This window comes from Cucumis sativus, chromosome 3, assembly GCF_000004075.3.
Source record: "Cucumis sativus cultivar 9930 chromosome 3, Cucumber_9930_V3, whole genome shotgun sequence".
Taxonomy (NCBI): Eukaryota; Viridiplantae; Streptophyta; class Magnoliopsida; order Cucurbitales; family Cucurbitaceae; genus Cucumis; species Cucumis sativus.
In genome coordinates, this window is record NC_026657.2 from 1442332 (window position 1) to 1462620 (window position 20289).

Below are 20289 nucleotides of genomic sequence, written 5' to 3' on the forward strand. Positions count from 1 at the left end.
TTTTCAATACTTTTGTTATGCATAATAGGCTTTGTTTCCAACGTGAATATGATAACTCAATTGATGTAAATTATATAGATTCGGTAGACAAAACTCTTTTGTTGCATGGAAGTTTTTTTTTTGAATTAAAGTTTTATTTTTGTCTCGTTCAATTTGTTTTGATTAAATAATAACAATAGATTTTTATGCAAGAAAGCATACAACATTATATAATTTTATATGTTTTCAAAATTATGGCAAAATTGCTAATAGATAATAAACTTTTTTTTAACAATTTTTTTTTAATAGAGACTAAAGTTAATATTCACTAAAAAATATACTTATTATAATTGAAAGTGTGTGGGAGTATAAGGACCAAAATTGATCTCTTTGTGAGGTTTGAGAATTAAAATAGTGTTTTAATTGTTTAATTTATTATTTATTAGACTTTCATATTTCTTTATTTTAATTAAAGTCTTGGGCCCAATTAGTGTACATTTTTCTTTTTGTTTATTTGTTAGGGTTTAATGTTTCTTTGTTTAGTTAAAGAATTTGGAGCCATTAGATACCACTTGCCTTAATTAATTCTTTTATATATAGATAGATGCCTTTTGGGTTTATAACGACAATTTAGGCTGTATCTAATATATAATATGATGCATCGTTATTTTCTTTTAAAAGATAGTTTTAAATGATAAATTCATTTTCTTAAACAAGTATTTGTCACATCACAACTTTTAAATTGAGTAATTGGTTGGACTGTATAATATAAACATATAGACATGAAGTCAATCAAAATCCAAAGACTTTTCCTTTGAGGAAAATACTGTGAAGACCTTTCAAGCTTCACTATTTGGGTTTGTGTGTGCAGTGGCTGAAACTGTGATTGTGTGTGGTAGCAAGAAGGTTAATTAAGAGAGTTTTCACACACACATGCACACAAAAGATCTTTCATTAATTTTTTCTGAATAATTATTTATCCTTCTTAATTATCTCATGATTTTTTCGTCCCAAAACCAAAAACGATATCGATGGTTTGAATTCTCACAGAAGCTTCTACTTTATCGTCATTCAACTTAAAAGCTAATTAAGCCAAGGAGTTATAATAATATATAAAACCAAATTCTAGAAAAAAAAAGTATAAGATAATATATATGACAGATAGATGTTATAAGATAATATATATAGGTAGATAGATGTTATTGTTGATCATTCAAGTTTATGCACTCTTGCCAAGCCTTTGTCTTTGGGATGAGGAAATGGCAGGCAAGTCTTTTGACATTTTGGATCAAGTTGTTCTACCCTGCGTTATATTGTTTGGAAAATGATTATTATATGCATGTAGTCAATTAAGAAAATGTTTAAGTTTAATTAAACTTTGTATATATTAATTAAGTGTAAATGAAAGAAAACTTACTTATAATTGAGGAGAAAATAATGAAGAAAAATAGAGATTTCAAGCTTGGCAAGATCACTTCCAGGGCAATATCTACTTCCTAATCCAAATGGAGTGAAAACTCCTGGTGTAGCTACAAAATTCTTCACAAAACAGAGAGACAACCAAAATTCCATTTAATATACCATTAAATCAAAGGGTAAACACACACACACACACGTATATACAAAAGATAATTTACATACATCCCATCTTGAAGGGTTGAACTCATGTGGAGAAGGAAATTGTTTTTCATCCATGTAAAGCTCCCCAAACCAAGGAATGACTTTCCATCCCTTTGGTATAGTTTTACCTAATTAAATACAAATAAAACTATAAATATGTTTGATACTCAATAATAACCCCAATTAGGATATTATATATTATCAGTTTTTCAGCATACTATCGATCTCTTTATTTGTAAATATTTGAAAACTTTCTTTTAAAAAAACAATCTAACCATTAATTTCGACGTCAACTACTGCTTCACGAAAAACCATAAATGTGATACAAGCAGCACGAAGTGTCTCATCTATCACCTATATATGAAAAATAATATCATCTGTTAGTTACAAATATTCTCTTTATATTTAATCAACATTCTTTCTAATGACCACTATGCTCTAAATTAAAAATAGTCTTACTATACTCACTGCTACCAATCATGAAAAGAAGATTAAAAAAATATGTACCTGATAAAGAAATTTCATTTGTTTAACTTCGGAGAGAATTAGACCCTTTTGAGTGGTGGGTCTTCTTTTAATGATATCCTCTTGTTCTTCCTGTCAAAAATGAATTTTAAAATGTAATTATAGAACATTTTATATATTTTTATTACTATATATATTTTTATTACTATGTGTGTTTATAAATAATAAATAAACAAAATATTATAAATCCAATCATGTGCTTCCATGAGTACCAAACCTGGCTTCATTTTACAATTTTAATGCTTTATATATTAGATAAACAAAGAGATTAAAAAAAGAGAAGATGAAAAACTAACCTTGGCCTTTTGAAGTATATGTGGATGATTTGTAAGAAACAAAACAGCCCACATAGCAGTGTAAGCTGAAGTTTCATGGCCAGCAAATAACTTACCAAAAATCAAATCTCTAATGGTCTCATCATCCAACTCTTCACCATCTTCATCTTTCAATTCTATTAGCAAATCCATCATATCTTTTGCTTCCCAACCTTCCCCTTCTCTTTTCTTCGCCATTCTCTTTTGGTTTATGATGGATTGAAGTATGGTCAGCAGCTCTTTTCTAGCCTATATTATAATTAAATCTTATTTCTTGTGGTGGTGACATGAGAGATGTAGAAACAAATAAATGGTCAACTTTGAAATTTCAGATGTTTGAATATGGCTTAATTATCAACAAATCCAAAGCAAACTATATTTAAATAATTAAAACAAAAGTAGTGTTAAGTGGAATATATAAGGATTAGGAAGATATGGAATCTAACTTAACAAAATAATATAATTAAGTTGAACCTAACATAATAAGTACGTTGAATTAGTTTAAAATATTATAATTTGAATCCCTCATCTCTAATTATAAATTTTAAGAAGTTTGAAAATAATGGCTAAGACTGTGTTAGAAAAACACAACAAATTAAATGTCATTCTCCTTTGAGAAATTTATAACTTAAGATGGATAGGAAATTTGTTGACTTTTTTTTTTTTTTTGCAAATTTACTATATGAAAATATTTTTCATAAGATAATAGTTGTTACCCCAAATATAAATTATATTATTAATTTATTGAGTATAATATGTTACTAATTAATTAATAATAGACTCTGTGATACAACATAAAATTTTGCTACATTTTAAATGTTAGTAAAGAATATATATAAAAGAAGAGGGGTTACCTTGAGTGATTTATAGAAGCTGAAGCCAGGAAGGTTGATGGGCAAAGATATAAAGCCTAATGTAATTTTAGCAAACAAAGCCTCAATTTCTCCAATGGAAGAATCTATAGAAGAAGACCCCATGAAAATATTCCATATAATTTTGAATGTAAGCTTCTTTATCTCTGTCAATAACTCAATTGGCCTCTTCATGCTTGCCCATTCCTCTAAACCACTTATCACTGTTTGTTCAATATGATTGATGTACATCTCTAGAGCCGAATGGCCACTGATCGGTGCCGTCGTTAGCCGTCGTAGCCGCCTGTGCTCGGCCTTGAACACTTGCATTAATGACTTTCTACCAGATAAAAGGGTGATGCTTCTTGGTAAACTAGGTTTGAATTTTTCTTCATCACATAAAACTTGACGACAAACTTCAGATGTACAAACAATTATACTTGCTCTACCAAGTAGGTGAGTTTTGTACATATCACTTTTTCCATATCTGCTCAAAAAACCCAAAAAAAAAAAAAGGAAAAAAAATCAACATTAGGAAATAGAGTGAAATAGCTGGGCTACAACTGATGAGGAGATAGTTGAAAAAGCCTTCCTAGATCATTTTGAAGGCATTTATATAGATAATAGTAGAGATCTTTGGCTTATTTGAGAATTTATTATGGAATCCCATTTCAAAGAAGACACAAGAAGACCTCTGCATTCCTTTTACCGAAGTGGAGATCCATAGTGCCTTTAAATCCTTCTCAAACAATAAATCCCCCGGACCGATGGATTCACTATGAAATTTTTAAAAGCTGCCTGGCACTTTATCAAAGGAAATATTATGGAGATTTTCAAAGATTTTCACAACGGTATCATAAACAAGGCTGTGAATGTCACCTATATTGCTCTGATTGCTAAGAAGGAGAAATGCTCCCTAGCCTTCGATTACAAGCCTATTAGTTTCACAACAGCCTTGTACAAGATCATTGCTAAAGTTAATTGCAGAAAGACTCAAAACAATCCTTCCAGATATCATTTCAGAAAATCAAATGGTCTTTATTAGAGGAAGACAAATTACAGACGACGCTATTTTGATTGCAAATGAATCAATTCTTCTGGAAAACTAAGAAAGTTAAAAGGGTTTGTTATTAAGCTTGATATTGATCAGAAGACATTCGATAAAATCAATTGAAACTTTATTGATTTTATGCTCTTGAAAAAAGGTTTTCTCCCTCAAATGGAGAAATTTGATCAAATCTTGCATTTCTAGTGTTCAGTTACTCTATCACGATTAATGGTAGACCAAGGAGAAAAATACAGCCAACCAGAGTAATCTTCTCAAATTTCTGGAGACGCAAAATAAAACCAGGGGAGTCAAATTTAATGGGGATCAAAATCTCATTCATCTTTATTTGCAGATGATATTTTACTCTTTATTAAAGATGACGATGATTCGATCGAGAATACGAGGTATGCTATCCACCTCTTTGAACTTGCCTCTAGACTCAACATTAATCTTAACAAATCTACCATCTCTCCCTATCAATTCTGATGCCCAAATAACCAATTTTGTGGCGGCTAAATGGGTATCTACACACAGTTTCTGCCTATAAACTACTAGGGAGTTCCGTTAGGTGGTAAGCTTCTGTAAAAAAACTTATGGGGTGATGTTATTGATAAAATGCACCAGAAAGTCAACAACTGGAAATACTCCTGCCTCTTTAAGGGTGGCAAAATCACTCTTATTAACTCTACTCTTGCAAGCATTCCAAATTACCACTTATCGATCTTCAAAGCTCCCATCTCTGTCTGTAAAAGTATTGAGAAAACATGGAGAAACTTCCCATGGAGAAGTTCCAAAGAGAAGAACAATATGCACCTTATCAGATGGCCGATCATTACTTTTCCTAAAGATAAGGGTGGCCTTGGCATAAGTCTTGTGTAAATGGCTATGGAGATTCTTAGATGAAAAAGATCCACTATGGAAATGCATTGTTTTGGAAAAATATGACCAATCTTATTTAGGAGATATTCCTACCAAAGGTAAATTCAATAGCCTTAAAGCCCCTTGGAGATCAATCATCAAAGGTGTTGAATGGTTTATTCCTCATATTAAATGGAAAATCAACAATGGTGAATCCCTCTTTTTTTGGCAGTCTTTGGCATGAACACAATCCTCTTTTCCTACACACAATCCTAGACTATATGCTCTCGCAACCAAAAAATGGAACTCTATCAAAGATTTGTGGAATACTGATAGTCTGGAATGAGATTTATTTCCTAGAAGACCTATGAGAAATGTGGAACTGCAACTTTGGAATGAGATGAAAATCTCCCTCAATACCAATGTGCTAACTTGTGGCAAGGATTCTCATATCTGGAGATTTAATACAAATGGGAACTTCTCCATTGCCTGCATAAAAAATGTAATTCACGACATAGATCAAAGGGACAAGGTGATGTATCAAAACCTCTGAAAGTCTACAATTCCAAAAAAATGAAAATTCTTCATTTGGTCTCTCTTCCATGAATGCATCAATACTGCTGAAATCTGCAGAGAAGTCTTCCTTCGTAGAGTTTGAAACCATCATGGTGTGTTCTTTGCAAAACAACCGATGAAGATAGAAACCACCTTTTTTCTCTTGCCCTCATGGAAATGGTCTTTGGGAAAAAGCTGGAGCTTTGTTAAATCGATCTTTCAATTATTAGAATACTGCCTCCCTTTGCAAATATATATGCAGATCAAAGTTTAAAGCAAAGAACCTAAGTCATTTTTTTTAACATTGTTGTTATCTCCCTTTGGTCAATATTGCTTGAAAGAAATAATAGGATTTTCAATCATGAAGAAAAATCTCTCTCTGTGGTCTGGGGCGATATTCAAGCTTTAATAAGTTTTTGGACTAGTCGATCTCCACTTTTCAGAACTACTCGGTCAGTAGTGTCGCGACGTGATCGCTACACGGAGCGGCCGACCTCTCCGTTTATTTTATTTTAATAAATAATTTTGGAGTCGCCACCAATCATATTAAGTTCGGGAGTCAGTTGTGTGTAGGAAAGGTGTTAGCACCCTATAACACCCACAAAATGGTTACCAAATTTTATCTTTTAAATTAAATATAGGGGTTCACATAACAAAGTTTTTATTTAGGTTTTGTTTAAATGTCCCATGTTTATCAATTCATATCGAAGAAAGTAAAACATAAGCATGAATTGATAATTATGGGTGGCACAGGAGCCATTAGAAAAATTAAGTTTACTTTTGTTTTAAAATATTTTTATTCACCTTAAGAATATTAAGATACCAAAACTTGATATTTTAATCTCTATCATAGGTGTTTAATGAAAAATTTCATATATCTAGAATTAATAAATTCATAGAAAATACTACTCAGTCTCATTTAAAATATGAAATGTGTTAATTTAAAAAACAATCTATTAATTAAATTTCAAACGGAAAAATTTCATGTATTTATGGATTTTAAATTATAAAATCCATAAAAAAACAATATTTTTTCTCCAATTTACATTATTATATTTAAATAAAAAAGAATAATAACAATGACAAAACATTATGAAATTTGAAAAATACTTAGATGTAATATGCTGAGATAAAATAAATACATTGATAATATATGCAAAATGTAAAAGATATTAATGTAGAATGCAAGATAATTAATTAATACAACACATGCAACATAATTAATTAATTCAAAATGATGCAAAATAATTGATTAATGCATGATGCAAAATAATTGATTAATGCATAATTAAACGAGGGCCAAATGGATATCAAATAATAATTAACAGTTGAATGCCAAAGTAGGTTTGGCCCAATATGCAAATAAATAATATTGCAAATAAATAATCACACCAAAATGAATATCAAATAATTATAGCCACATATGCATACTGATTAATTAATACATCATGCAAATAATTAGAATGAGGGAGTGAAAATGTCACATACAAGTTGCTAATTAATTAATAGGCCAAGTGAAAAATGGTTGTTGCCAAATATTAATTATATCATGCATAATTATTAACATGGATAATATATGGATAGCAGTAATTATTAACGGAGTATGCCATATGGATACATGGATATAAGTAATTAACTGTAAAATGGATGCCAATAAAGAATGAGTATTACCAAATACAGAAGGCTAATTGATTAATTATGCATAATTATTAAGGCATGTCATATGCATATAAGTAAATTAACTGTAAAATGGGTGTCAATAAGAATGAGTATCGAAATACAAATATATGATGCTAACTAATTAAAAAGAAATTAGCCCAATAATAAAAGAAAATTAACACAGAATGGATGCCCAATAATAAAAGAAAATTAACACAGAATGGATGTCCAATAATAAAAGAAAATTAACACAATGGATGTCCAACAATTAAAAAGAAATTAACACAGAACAGAATGCTCAATATTTAAAAATAAAAAATAAAAAATTTAATATAGAATGGAAGCTCAGTATTAAAAAAAATACAAATAATAAAATTAACATGTCAAATGATGGTAAAATGATGAACACGATAGTTCATAATTAAAAGCAGTATCAAACAAGAAAAAAAAATCATCAAACAAGAAAAAAAAATCATCAAACAAGAATAAAAAGAGGAAAAAAAAAAACTTACGAGCAGGTATGCCCTTAAATGCCAAAGTTATTCCTTTTGATCTTCTTTCATTCTTCACCTCTTTCTAAATCCTCCAATAATAAAAAAAAATCCTCCACTTTCTTTTTTCCTCTTTCCTTTTTATAGGGCAAGCTCCATTGTTTTTTTTAGATCACATGGAGTGCAGACTACAGAGAAATAGGAAGAAAGTGGGAGAGTGGGAGAAAGTGATAGAGTGGGAGAAAGTGGGAGAGTGATGACGAAGAAAAAGGGATGATTGAGAAAAAATAGGAAGGAAATCAAACCTTTTATTTTTATTTTTATTATTTATTTTTAATGTATTTATTATTATTATTATTGTTTTTTAAAATATAAATTTAAGATTCAAATTCAAATTCAAATTCAAATTCAAATTCAAATTTAATTTCTTTTTCTTTTCTTTTTCTTTTATAATAAATAAATATAGGACAAAATACGGTATCTACAAGTAGCATAGCTTTAAATCTCAATGCTTTTTAATTCTTGTTCTCTAGTTTTTTGGGCTTCACTCTAGCCCTTTTTGTACTTGCTTCTTGTACTTATCTCTTATTATTAATGAAGCGAAAATGATAATGGTGTTAAGGGAGTGTCCACCTAATGTAGATATCTGGGTGCACCTGCGGACTCAACGTATCTTTTTCAATAGAAATAGCTGGGCTGGTGTTATATATATGTCTTCATGTGCACAATTAGTTAGTTCAGATTCATCGGGATTTCAACACTTAATCTTTCTAGTTAAGAGTTGATATTTTTCTTAAAGATATTAGAGGATGAAGAATCGAAAATTTGAAACTAAGTTGACTCTTTCTTAGTACCCTTCATCTTTTTTTTTTTGATGAATATACGATGGGTCAACAGGTGCAAACGGAAAATCTCCACTAGGTGGACACCTCCTTAGCACCCTCGTCTTTCCCGCTTTATTAATAATTTGCAAAGAAAGTATGGAAGCAGGAAAACAAAAATTACTATATGTTCATCATGACCCAAATAATTACTATATGTTCACGGGTAGGAAATGATGATCATGTTTTATTAGAGAGAATATATGAGATAATATAGATTATATTGTGTAATATGTTTTCGTAGGGTTCAAAGAGTTTATAATTTTTTGTTTGAAAGGCATTGTGATACAACACAAGGGGTGGGGAGATTTGGATCCAAAACTACCTAATCTTGTCCATATGTATATACAAGTGTTAGTTGAGCTGAGCTCATGTTGACAAGGTTTATAAATTTTGTGGGGTATAAAGTAGTTATAACGCAACAAAACAAAACCTACGACATGTCGAACGAATATAAATGGTTTTTTAATTTGTTGAACAAGTAACAAAGGAAGAGAATAACTAGACACACCCAAGTATCTCAACTAAGGTTTGACACATTGTTAGCGTCCTTATCATAACTCACATCCCAAAACGCTGTCATCTCAACTATGAAAAGTTGAACAAATAGAAATATAGGAACATATAATATTCAAACGTTATATTAAATTACAAACTAATTGAATAAACAAAATTTGATGAAGAAATTTTGAAGGGGAATAATTACCTAATGGAAAGGTTGTGAAGGAGAATTCTTGGTTGACCAGAACTGAAGTTCTTGAGGTAAGATAGAGTAACACCAAGAATAGGCCAACCCATATCACCAGGAGGAAGTTTAGGCCATAATTTCCCCAATTTGGCTTCATAATACCAACCATTCAATCTCTTCATAACTCCAAAAATTAAAGCTAAGCCTCCAGTAATCAATACCAACCACTCCTTCAACTCCATTTATTCACTCTTCACACCTACAATCAATAATTTGCTCCAACAATCCACGACATGGAGAAAATTTAAAAAGTATACATTAACCTTAATAATAACGTAGTCAATTTGGTAACAAAGTTAAGTTTTTCTAAAAACTAATTAATAGCGAAAGATAAATAGAATAATGGGTATAAGGTGCATCCAAATATATATCAACTAGCTAGGTTGACATTGACACACATCTCATCATACCCTAACAACTCTATGTGTATGTATATGTATTTAGAAAGGATGCTGGAGAAGAGCTGATCAGAAGTTCATGAATAATAACATCTCAGTGACTGATATTTTGCTGTATTTTTTGAGAATGACATATTCTCCTATTTAACGATTTTTTAATTTTAAAAAGTAGGATCTTACAATAACATATTAATATTCCAGACAGAGAAGACCTCATATGCTAGAGTTCAAAATACAAATTATTTTATTACTGACTTTAATTAAAATATAAAATAAAGTAACTGAACAATACTCTCTGTGTCTCTGATTCTCTCACATCCTTATAAAAAAAATAATAACTTGATATATGAACACAAACAGAGATTAGAGGATGGTGATGATCATCGTCTACACAGCAGAGTACTGTACACGGGTTGATGAGTTGAGTTGTGAGTTAGAGATATTTTTTAGACTAACTCAGAAACTTGAGTTGACGCAATTGTATTATTGAAAGGAACTGATGTTGGCATACACCAACTGAATCTGAGTTGAGTTGAGACGAATAGGGAGGACTCAACAAATAAGATATCAGATATTATCGAACACGAATGACCGAGAAGAGAAGACTAGAAAAAAGAGAAGAAAAAGATGGAAAACATTACCTTAGTGAAGTGGGCAAGAGATGGCGATCAACACTTTATAAAGCAAAAGAACACTTGCAATTTGTTGAATTTGGTGTAAGATTTTTGGTTAGTTTCATCCAGATCCAGATGGAGACATTGAAGAATGAAGAGAATTTGAATTTTTTTTCTCCCACCTTATACAGTCAATATGTGAATGAAAGAGAGAAGATGCTGAAGAAACTCTCTGACCAACAAATTAAATATGTGCACTATGTTTGGTTGGTATATGTGTGTGTATATAATTAATAGTAAATTTTAACTTTTTCCCCTCATGAGGAAAAGAAAAAAAAAAAAAAACATTTTCACTTTTTCATAATTTATATCTATGATGTTGCTAAATAAATTATCAACACTCTGCTTTAGAAGGAAGATTGATTGTCAACTTTCTTTGTGAAATTTGAATTATTTTTGGTGCATAACAAATTTAGGGTATAAATGAAGTAATAATACAATAATATAACATTATTAATGAACTCTTTTTTCGTTTTCTTAAATAATTTTATAATTTTACTATCTTTATATATAGTTTTAACAAACTCAATTTTTTGAAAACACCTCATTTAAAAAAAAAAAAAAACGATATAAAACTTTTCAAAAAAATGAAGATATTAAAGTTAAACTTAGAACTAAGAAAAAATGTGTAATTTTTAGTTATAAATGAAGTATACATTACATAATTTTAAATATAATACAAGATTGAAACTTTGATGATATAAAGATTTTAACAATGACAAGAGATTTTGTTCATTTCCAAAAAAATAAATTTAAAATTTTATGTTTTGAATAGTATAATAATAACAACCTAAGTCACTTGTATCCTTACACATTTAATAATTTTATCCATAAATATCTAGATACTTAAAAGGTTTAATATATTAATTAGAGTAATAATTGATACGATTTGATTTGAAATTTCTAGAAAAGAATGCTTCTTTTTATGGTTTATGATCAAGTTGAGTGTGTGATTGATTGTCTACTTAATTTATCATAAGAGGCCAAGGGAGAATAAAATTCTCTCTTTTCCTATAAAATTTTAAATAATGTTATTATTGATTGTACAAAATTAAACCATATTCATATAATTCAACATTTCAACTATATACATGTTTTTCACAATGTCTAACTTTATTTAACCTGGATGGTTATTTTCTTTTTATGAACGAGATGTTATACGAAAATAGAGGTCAATAGGTGTGTTGAGATATCCCAACTAATACCTCCAAACTAATATGTCTAATTAATAAATAATGCATCCAAATTTAATTTATATTTTTCAATTGTTTATATTTTACCTGGTAAATTTATATTTAAACGATTTAAAATTACACCTAACACATTTCATATTCATTATAACCGTATAAATTATATTGGTAACCCAACTAATTTTGTCAGTCTTTTTTAAAATTAATTCAATGGCTAGATTATTATTATATGTTTGCCTTAATTTGAGTATTGTGTGATTAACTAACTTTTATAAAAAGAAATGCTATTTAATTACTTTTAAAGTTTTGGTTAGAATAATTAAATCAATTAGTTAGTCTAACAAACGACTTTTCAAATTGATTTTTGTTGCCAAAAGACTTCATGCCCTCGTATTGAGGTGTAAGCCAAAATAATATTATTTCAAATTTTAAAATAATCTAATCATTTTGAATTTTTAACCCAAAATGATTTTGGCTATAAACAATCTCTTCTTCTTCCTCGTGGAACATAAAGAAAAAGCCACCCAAAAAACCCTAGTTTTTTTAACCTTTCCATCCCATCTTCTTCATCTAAACTTCTAGCTTCCATAGTCACTACTTCTCTTACCCTTCATCTCTTTTTTTCTTGTGACAAACTCCTAAAAAATCTTCATCTTTCATAAAATAGCTCCATACAATACCAAAAATCCATCACACAAAAAAAATTCTAACTTAGTTGAAAGTGTTTGATAGGACTTAGGTTCCTAATGTCCCTACTTTAAATAGAGATTTTAGTATTTTGGATTTAAACATTTTTAAAACTTTTTGTTTTTATTTTTCCTCGCTTTTAGTTATTGCTTTTCTTATTTTTCCTAGTTCCTTTCTCTAACATTTATTTTCTTTTTATTATCTTTTGATCTTCTCTTTTATCTATAATTTTTTCTTTTATGCATATTTGCTTCACATTTTGTTGTTTATATCATTATTATCATTATTATTAGAGATATTTAAAAAAAATAGTAAAATGAATTAAAAAAGTTGGCAGAGAAGAAGCATGGCTTTCTGGACTTTTGTGTGGGAGATTAGGTCCTTGTTAAACTGTAACCTGAATAGACTCAATTCTGAACATACAAAGACACCACCTCGTGGGATGATACGAGGGATTAACAGAAATGGAATATGTGCTTAGAGAGTGAGAAAAGGTAGAAGACCCACGATGAGGATATATGAATTCCTAGCAAAGTGGAAGAACCTCCCCATGGAAGAAACAAGTTGGGGACGTCAGCTGTTTAAGTGGGGGAGAATGTCATGGTCATACTTGTCCAAGGCGTTGTTTGCCTATGGTCGTATGCCCAAATACCCCCAATTTATTTTATCTTTATGTCTTGTACTTAGTTTATCTAGTTGATTTTCTTTTTAAGTCATATAAAGCTTGGGTGTGACGTTTAAGCATTTTCATATGCAAGCCTACCAGAGCTGAAAATATTCAAAATGTGCTACATAGGAGAGGCATAGGTAGTTGAATCCTCGCCCAAACATTGTCGAACTCTTTGCAAGCAAACATTTTTCCTTGCAACTGACAGTCTTCATTGCATATTTTAACGATGATTTCAATAAATTTATTTATTTCTCACATTTTATAAACAATTTTCCCAAGAACACGAAAGAAGGTTTCATTGTATGCTGAGTTTGTCCGTGACTTTCATATTTTGATCTGCTGACTTGTTCATCGAGTTCGAACAAGTGTCGAACAATCGTCCGTCCCGAGTTTGAAAGGCTACGATTGTGACACTGGGTGCACTTAGTGACCTATATGTTATTCTTTTCTACAAAAAAAAAAAAAGTTTGAACTAAATTTAAGATAGATTAAAATGTGAAATTAGACTTTTTTTTTATGAGAAATTAAATTGACCTAAACGAAGATTCCGAGTGAAGCAGTAAAAGCTATTTAATTGAAAATAATTGAATTGATTTTTTCAAATTGAATTAAAATGTGATTCAAGAATGTTATAGAAAAATAAAAATGTTTATCATAACAATAATAAATATTTATTCTATTTGATGGGTGAACTAAAATTCACACACACAAGTACATGTCATATATACGTAGAAGGTTGGATACAATAATGATCACAAAGTTCACACTTGTTGGACCAAAGAAGGTTACATGAGGGATGACTTTTTAGTCACTTTGATGGAGTTTTTATCACTCTTGCCAAGCATTTGTCTCTCGGACGAGGAATGGGCAAGTAATTCAATTTGCATTTAGGATTAAGTCGCTCTATCCTGTATTTATCCAACACGTATAATTATCGATAGTATATTTTTTTAAAAAAAAAAAGTTAAAGACAATTTAATAACAATTCTATTTTGATAAGTTCGACCATATGATTGGTAATTATTTTGTTTTTAGTTTTTGAAACTAAGTTTATAGGATACATTTTCCACCTCTAAATTCTTGTTTTGATTTACATATATATATTAAATACAATAACTCTACTTTTTATTATTTTTTTTTTTTATTGAATATCTTGTTTTCAAATTCTATGCCAAATAAACTTAGTTACTAGACATGACTGATCACATTTTTCATTTCGTAAAATCATTTCTATTTATTTAAAAAACAAAACCATTTTGAGCCTGATAAATTTACGTTGAGAAATTTATTGAAGATAAAAAGTTGGATGAAACTCACTTGTAATTGAGGACAAAATAATGAAGGAAAATTGAGATCTCCATTCTAGCAAGATCACGTCCCGGGCACATCCAAACTCCTAGTCCAAAGGGAGTAAAAACTCCAGAATTTCTTCCAAAATTCTGTTTAAAAAAATGCAAGAAAATGTTTTCAAATATAGCAAAATGAATTAAAATATTTATAAATATAATAAAATGTCATTATTTATCGGTGATAGATGATAGACCCTAATAAAATACTATCATCTATCACATGTAGAAATTGATACTAACTGCTCAAATGAGTTTAGTTTAATTTACATTTGTATGTTCATAAGAACAAGGAGTTTTGGAAAATCAAATGTACGAGGAGGTCTAACGAACACTAAACTTAAAAATTAAAATGTTATAGTTTGAGATCCAAAAAAACCAAAATAAATGTCAGCAAAACTATATTCAAAACTTAGGATTATATATATATATATCAATTTTGGGAGACATACTAAATTTAGTCCATTTATATTTTGCATCTAAAAGATTAGTTGTTGAATTAACAAATTAAAAACATAAATAAAAAATAAAAGAATATGCATAAATAAGTAGAGGTATTTAATAAATGCATACATCCCATCTGGAAGGATTGAATTGTTGAGGGGAAGGATGTAGTTTTTGGTCCATGTTAAGCCCTCGAAACCAAGGTATGACTTTCCATCCCTTTGGTATTATTTTACCTAAAAACAATCAAAATATATAATACAAAGTTATTGCACTTACTCAATGTATATAGGGAAAATATTTTACCTTTTTTAGCTTGAAGGATATTACACAAACCGGCCTTTATAGATGGGTACGGTTTGAGACTTAATCTGGGATGAAAGTGAAAAATATAGCCATAAACTAACCGTTAATTTCAACATCTACTGTTGCCTCACGAAAAACAGAAAATGCCACACTACTTAAGCGAAGCGTCTCGTCTATAACCTGAATATTATACATAAAGTATATAGAATTAATAGTTATAATTCAATATTACTAGATTTTGAAAATATATACAAAACGAGTGGATTAGGAGATACATCAAGATATCTCAACTAAGTTGATATCTCTTTATAACATCCTCATCATGTCCCAAGACCAAAAGTAAAATCATTGATTAATGGAAATGTACAAAACAAACTAGAGAGAAACTCAAAACCCTATATAAGAGATTACAAAGCCGCTTTCTAGTTGAGCCATATACTATAGCAATTCTAGTTACTATATTTAGATACTTCTTGGTAACATAAATACAAATCAATGATCCGTCCTCTCACAAACTTTTAATCATGTAGTCTAACTTTTTTACTTAGTCTTAGGGATGACCATTTCTATGACATTTTTTTTATCATAGTTTGTTAAAATATTCCACAAATACATGGGACATTCATGAAAATCTCAATCATTATGCATTAGGGGTAAGGTTACGTGAATATAGAGTGGGGAAATCATAATCTTTGTTGGTGATATATAATTAAATTTGCCTTCAACCACTAGCTTAAGCTTTTGGATGAATTGGTGGTTTAATATGGTATCAGAGCAGGTGGTCCAAGGAGGTCCTGTGTTCAAGCCCCTGCATTGTCGTTTCCTTCCCAATTAAAATCAATTTCCACTTGTTGGGCCTTTTAGATATTTCAAGCCCACAAGTGAGGGGGAGTGTTGGTGATATATAATTAAATTTGCCTCCACTAGCTTAAGCTTTTGGATGAATTGGTGGTTTAATAATCTTTATAGCCTATAATTGCAATAGATAGGCATCACGATCTAATTAGGACTACGATACATATGATTATCTTTAAAAAATATGGAAATGTTCTATTGCTCAATCAAAAAGTTATATTTCATAAATTTGTTATGAGGACAAGTCTTTTATTTTAAAAAAAGATACGGGTTAATAGGTGCACCCGAACATCTCCACTATGTGGACACCCCCTTAGCACCCTCATCATCTCCACTTCATTAATATAAGAAGGGAGAGTACAAGAAGCAAGAGAGAACAAAAAGAACTAGAGATAAGTCCAATGCCCAAAAGAGAAAACAGAGGTAACCAAAAGCATTGATATTTAAAGCAATAGTGCTAACAGACTAATTAGAGAATATTTTAAGGAAGAGGACAAGTCTTTAATCATGAACGGATCAACAACCATAAAAGAAAACTCAACAATTAATCATTTAGAATTTTAATACTAATTCTTTTATGTTAATAATTTAAAAACATTATGAAATCAAAATTGATTACCAACCCAAATTAATGTTCTAAAAATTAAAATAAAAATCAAAGGAAATTAATTAAAATTATAAAAATACCTGAGAAAGAAATTTCATTTGTTTAATCTCTGAGAAACTTACACCCTTTTGTGTTGAGGCTCTTCTTCTAATGATATCTTCTTGTTCTTCCTAAAACCAATCTTACACTTAACCATCAAAATAATAATTCATTTCATAATAATAAAATTAATAAAAAAATACTAGATTACTATGTTATTCATATCTTGATCATATGTCTATTGTATTAAATTTTCAGATGTTCTGTTGATATGTCAATATTTTTTACGTTTCAAACAGTTTGACATCGACTTGAAGTGAATCAATATATATATAATAATAATAATAATAATAATAATAATAATAATAATAATAATAATAAATTGTGTAATATAAATAATAATAAACATGCTAATCTGGTTTAAATATCATAATAATAGGTTTATTTACTAATTTAAATTTATTTTTTATTTTTTACTTTTCTAATTTTCTAAGTAATGTCCCTTGACACCAACGTTTTAACAATGATACATTTTCATCCATATTTTTACAAAAGTAGTGTTTTGATAGTTTTGTCAGTATTGATATATTTTTCAAACAACCAACACAAATATGCTTTTTTTTTCCGAGAAAAACATCATATATATAGCGTCTCTTTATCATGTATCTCAAAATCAAAATAGCATACTTTAAAATTTCGATATGATCTGTAGTCTAAATCTTGATCATATATATCTTAATTAAGTTTCATTTATATCTCATACACATTATTATGCAATTTAAACATGGATTTAAACATTATTATGCAATTTATATCTCATACCATCAACACAAATATTTTAACCAAACTTTTCATTTATATTTTTACAAAAGTAACGTTTCGATCTTTTTGTCGGTATTGATATTTTTTTCAAACAACCAATACAAATTAAATATGCTTTTTTTTTTAGAAAAAAAAAAACACCAAGAACGAGAATCAATAGATACACACTAGGATATCTTAACTATATTATTGGTACATTCATATAACGTCTCTTTAATATGAATCTCGAAACCAAAATAGCATACCCTAAAATATCTATGTGAATTTGTAGTATAATCGTTGATCATATATATCTTAATTCAGTTTCATTTATCTCATATACATTATTATGCAATTACAACACGAGTTGGGAAATTAAAGAAGAGTCTAACCTTGGCCTTCTGGAATATATGTGGATTATCCGTAAGAAACAAAACTGCCCACATTGTAGTGAAGGCTGTAGTCTCTTGGCCTCCAAATAGCATACCAAAAATTAACTCTCTAATGGTCTCATCATCAAATCCTTCACCATCTTCATCTCTCACTTCCATCAACAAATCCATCATATCTTTTGCTTCCCAATTTTCCCCTTTGCTTTTCTTCACCATTCTCTTCTCATCCAAATATGATTGAAATATTTCATTCAATCTTTTTCCAGCCTACATATAATTTATACATTTCTTTTGGTTGTATCATATGATATAGTGATTATTGTAGAGTAGATTAATTGAAAATATATTTCACATATATGATAAAAGTTATCGACACTTCGTCACATTTGTATTAGAAATTATTTTTGTTCTTACCATGAGTGCTTTATGGAAGGGTAAGCCAGGAAAGTTGAGTGGCAGAGTGAGGAACGCAAGTGCAATATTCTCATTCAAAGTCTCCATTTCTCCTATAGAAGTGCTTTTTATTGGAGTTGAACCCATAAAAATGTTCCAAATAACTTTGAAGGTAAGTTGCTTTATCGTGGTTAATAATTCCAATGGCTTCTTCATGCTTGACCATTCCTCCAACCCACTAATCACAGAGTGTTCAATATGATCAATGTACATCTCGAGCGCTGCATGGCCACTGATCGGTGCCATTGTCAGCCGTCGGAGCTTCCGATGCTCCTCTTTCGGTACTTGAAGCAGTGATTTTTTACCAAATACGGCTGTGATGGATGTAGGATAACTAGGAATGAACTTGGTTTCATCAGTTAATACTTGACGACATATTTCAGGTTTGCAGACGATTATAGTTGGTTTTCCAAATATGTGAGTCTTGTACATATCAAGTTTCCCATATCTAATCAAAGAAGAAGAAAAGGAAAAATAAATTATTAGTAACTTGGGTTATGTAACTACTTGAAAGCACGTGAAATCTCGTAGTTTTATTTTAGAAGAACTTAAAACATACCATAAGTTTAACATCAAATTAATATTCTATAGTTTTACTTTATAGTGTAAAAGTTTTTATTTCAGTATGCATTTTCATTAAAAAAAAGTTTATAATATGGTACAAACTAAAAGATTACGATGGTCATTAGTATATTAATATATTAAAATTCTAGTAATGTTTTCAACATTTGGTAATATTTTAGCGTAATGTCGTAACAATTTTAATTTTAATTGTGGATCAATATTTTATTGATTTAGATATTATTATGTATATATTACATTAAAATAACCAATGGATAAATAGGCCACTTATATAAAGAAAAGTGATTAAACCTAAATTGTAAAATTTACATTAATATTAATAATATTCTCACATGTCTATCATATGTATCGAAGTTACTATCATACATAAAAGAATAATTTTTTTTTTGTCGATATTAGAAGATAAAAAAAAATTATGTTGGATGTTTGAAAATTATATTTTAAAAAGGAAAAGGAGAGAAGTTATAGAAAATTTATTGTAATTAAATGATAAAACTTTTTAAAATATTAGAATCCTTAAATAATAAACATTGATATTCATGTTTATATATAATGTTTCTAAAAATGTTGAGAGTTTAATTATTTAATATCATGTCAATTACGTATCAATTTGTTTTGCACATGTTTTCAAAATCAAAATCAGGTTCGACAACTAAAAGTTATCACAAAAAGAAAAGAAAACTATTAGTTGGAGATTTTGGCTGTTAGAATTATATGACAAAGAATATTCTTGAGAAAGATGAAACTATCATGACAATAAGAGATATGGAAGAAAACATTAAAAAAATTCAAAAATCTCCAAAACCAAATAACACATTTGACTAACTATTACAAATTTTTTGCTGTTGATGTCTTTATAGTGAGTTCCACGATCTCTTCTAATGAATCTTCTCGCACGTAGTCATTTGATTTTTGAAAATTAAACTTATATTTACTGAAAATTAAATAGGGCAAGAGATCAGTGAGATATACCTTCTTGAGAAGTCACCAATGAAACGTTCTGGTGGACCAAAAGTGAAATATTTGAGAAATGATAGAGTAGAACCAATAAGTGGCCAAGATAGATCACCAGGAGGAAGTTCATCCCATTTCTTCCCTAATTTCAGTGCATAATACAAATTATTCAATCTCTTCAAAACCCCAAACCCTAAAACAAAACCCAAGAAAGGAACAATCAACGACAACCAATTTATCATCAATTCCATTGAAAAAATGATTTTTCTCTACTTAACCACAATAGCTTTATGCATTCGCTGATCAATATATTTCACTTATTCAGTAATCAATTTTCTTTACCCCTCATCTGATCTCTTACC

At 29.3% G+C, this 20289-nt stretch overlaps 2 protein-coding genes across 3 annotated transcripts; both read right to left on the reverse strand.

The window, feature by feature from the left end:
• Nucleotides 1-913: 913 nt before the first annotated feature.
• Nucleotides 914-10784, reverse strand: LOC101208903 (beta-amyrin 11-oxidase). Its single transcript, XM_011652050.2, has 9 exons — nucleotides 10569-10784; nucleotides 9488-9728; nucleotides 3293-3776; nucleotides 2421-2687; nucleotides 2107-2196; nucleotides 1875-1953; nucleotides 1621-1727; nucleotides 1397-1518; nucleotides 914-1282 (listed from the first exon to the last, which is right to left on the reverse strand). Exons 2-9 carry the CDS (start codon nucleotides 9709-9711, stop codon nucleotides 1189-1191), a joined length of 1467 nt encoding a protein of 488 aa, XP_011650352.2. The 5' UTR covers nucleotides 9712-9728; nucleotides 10569-10784; the 3' UTR covers nucleotides 914-1188.
• A 2502-nt stretch (nucleotides 10785-13286) lies between these two features.
• On the reverse strand, nucleotides 13287-20289 carry LOC105434776 (beta-amyrin 11-oxidase). 2 transcript variants are annotated; one of them, XM_031883499.1, is made up of 8 exons: nucleotides 19946-20289; nucleotides 18353-18839; nucleotides 17939-18205; nucleotides 16787-16876; nucleotides 15346-15424; nucleotides 15068-15174; nucleotides 14466-14587; nucleotides 13287-13596 (listed from the first exon to the last, which is right to left on the reverse strand). In XM_031883499.1, the coding sequence occupies exons 1-8, from the start codon at nucleotides 20176-20178 to the stop codon at nucleotides 13587-13589; spliced, it is 1395 nt and encodes a 464-aa protein (XP_031739359.1). In that variant the 5' UTR covers nucleotides 20179-20289; the 3' UTR covers nucleotides 13287-13586. The 2 variants fall into 2 exon arrangements, with proteins under 2 accessions (XP_031739359.1, XP_031739358.1); XM_031883498.1 differs by lacking the exon at nucleotides 13287-13596 and adding an exon at nucleotides 13783-14056.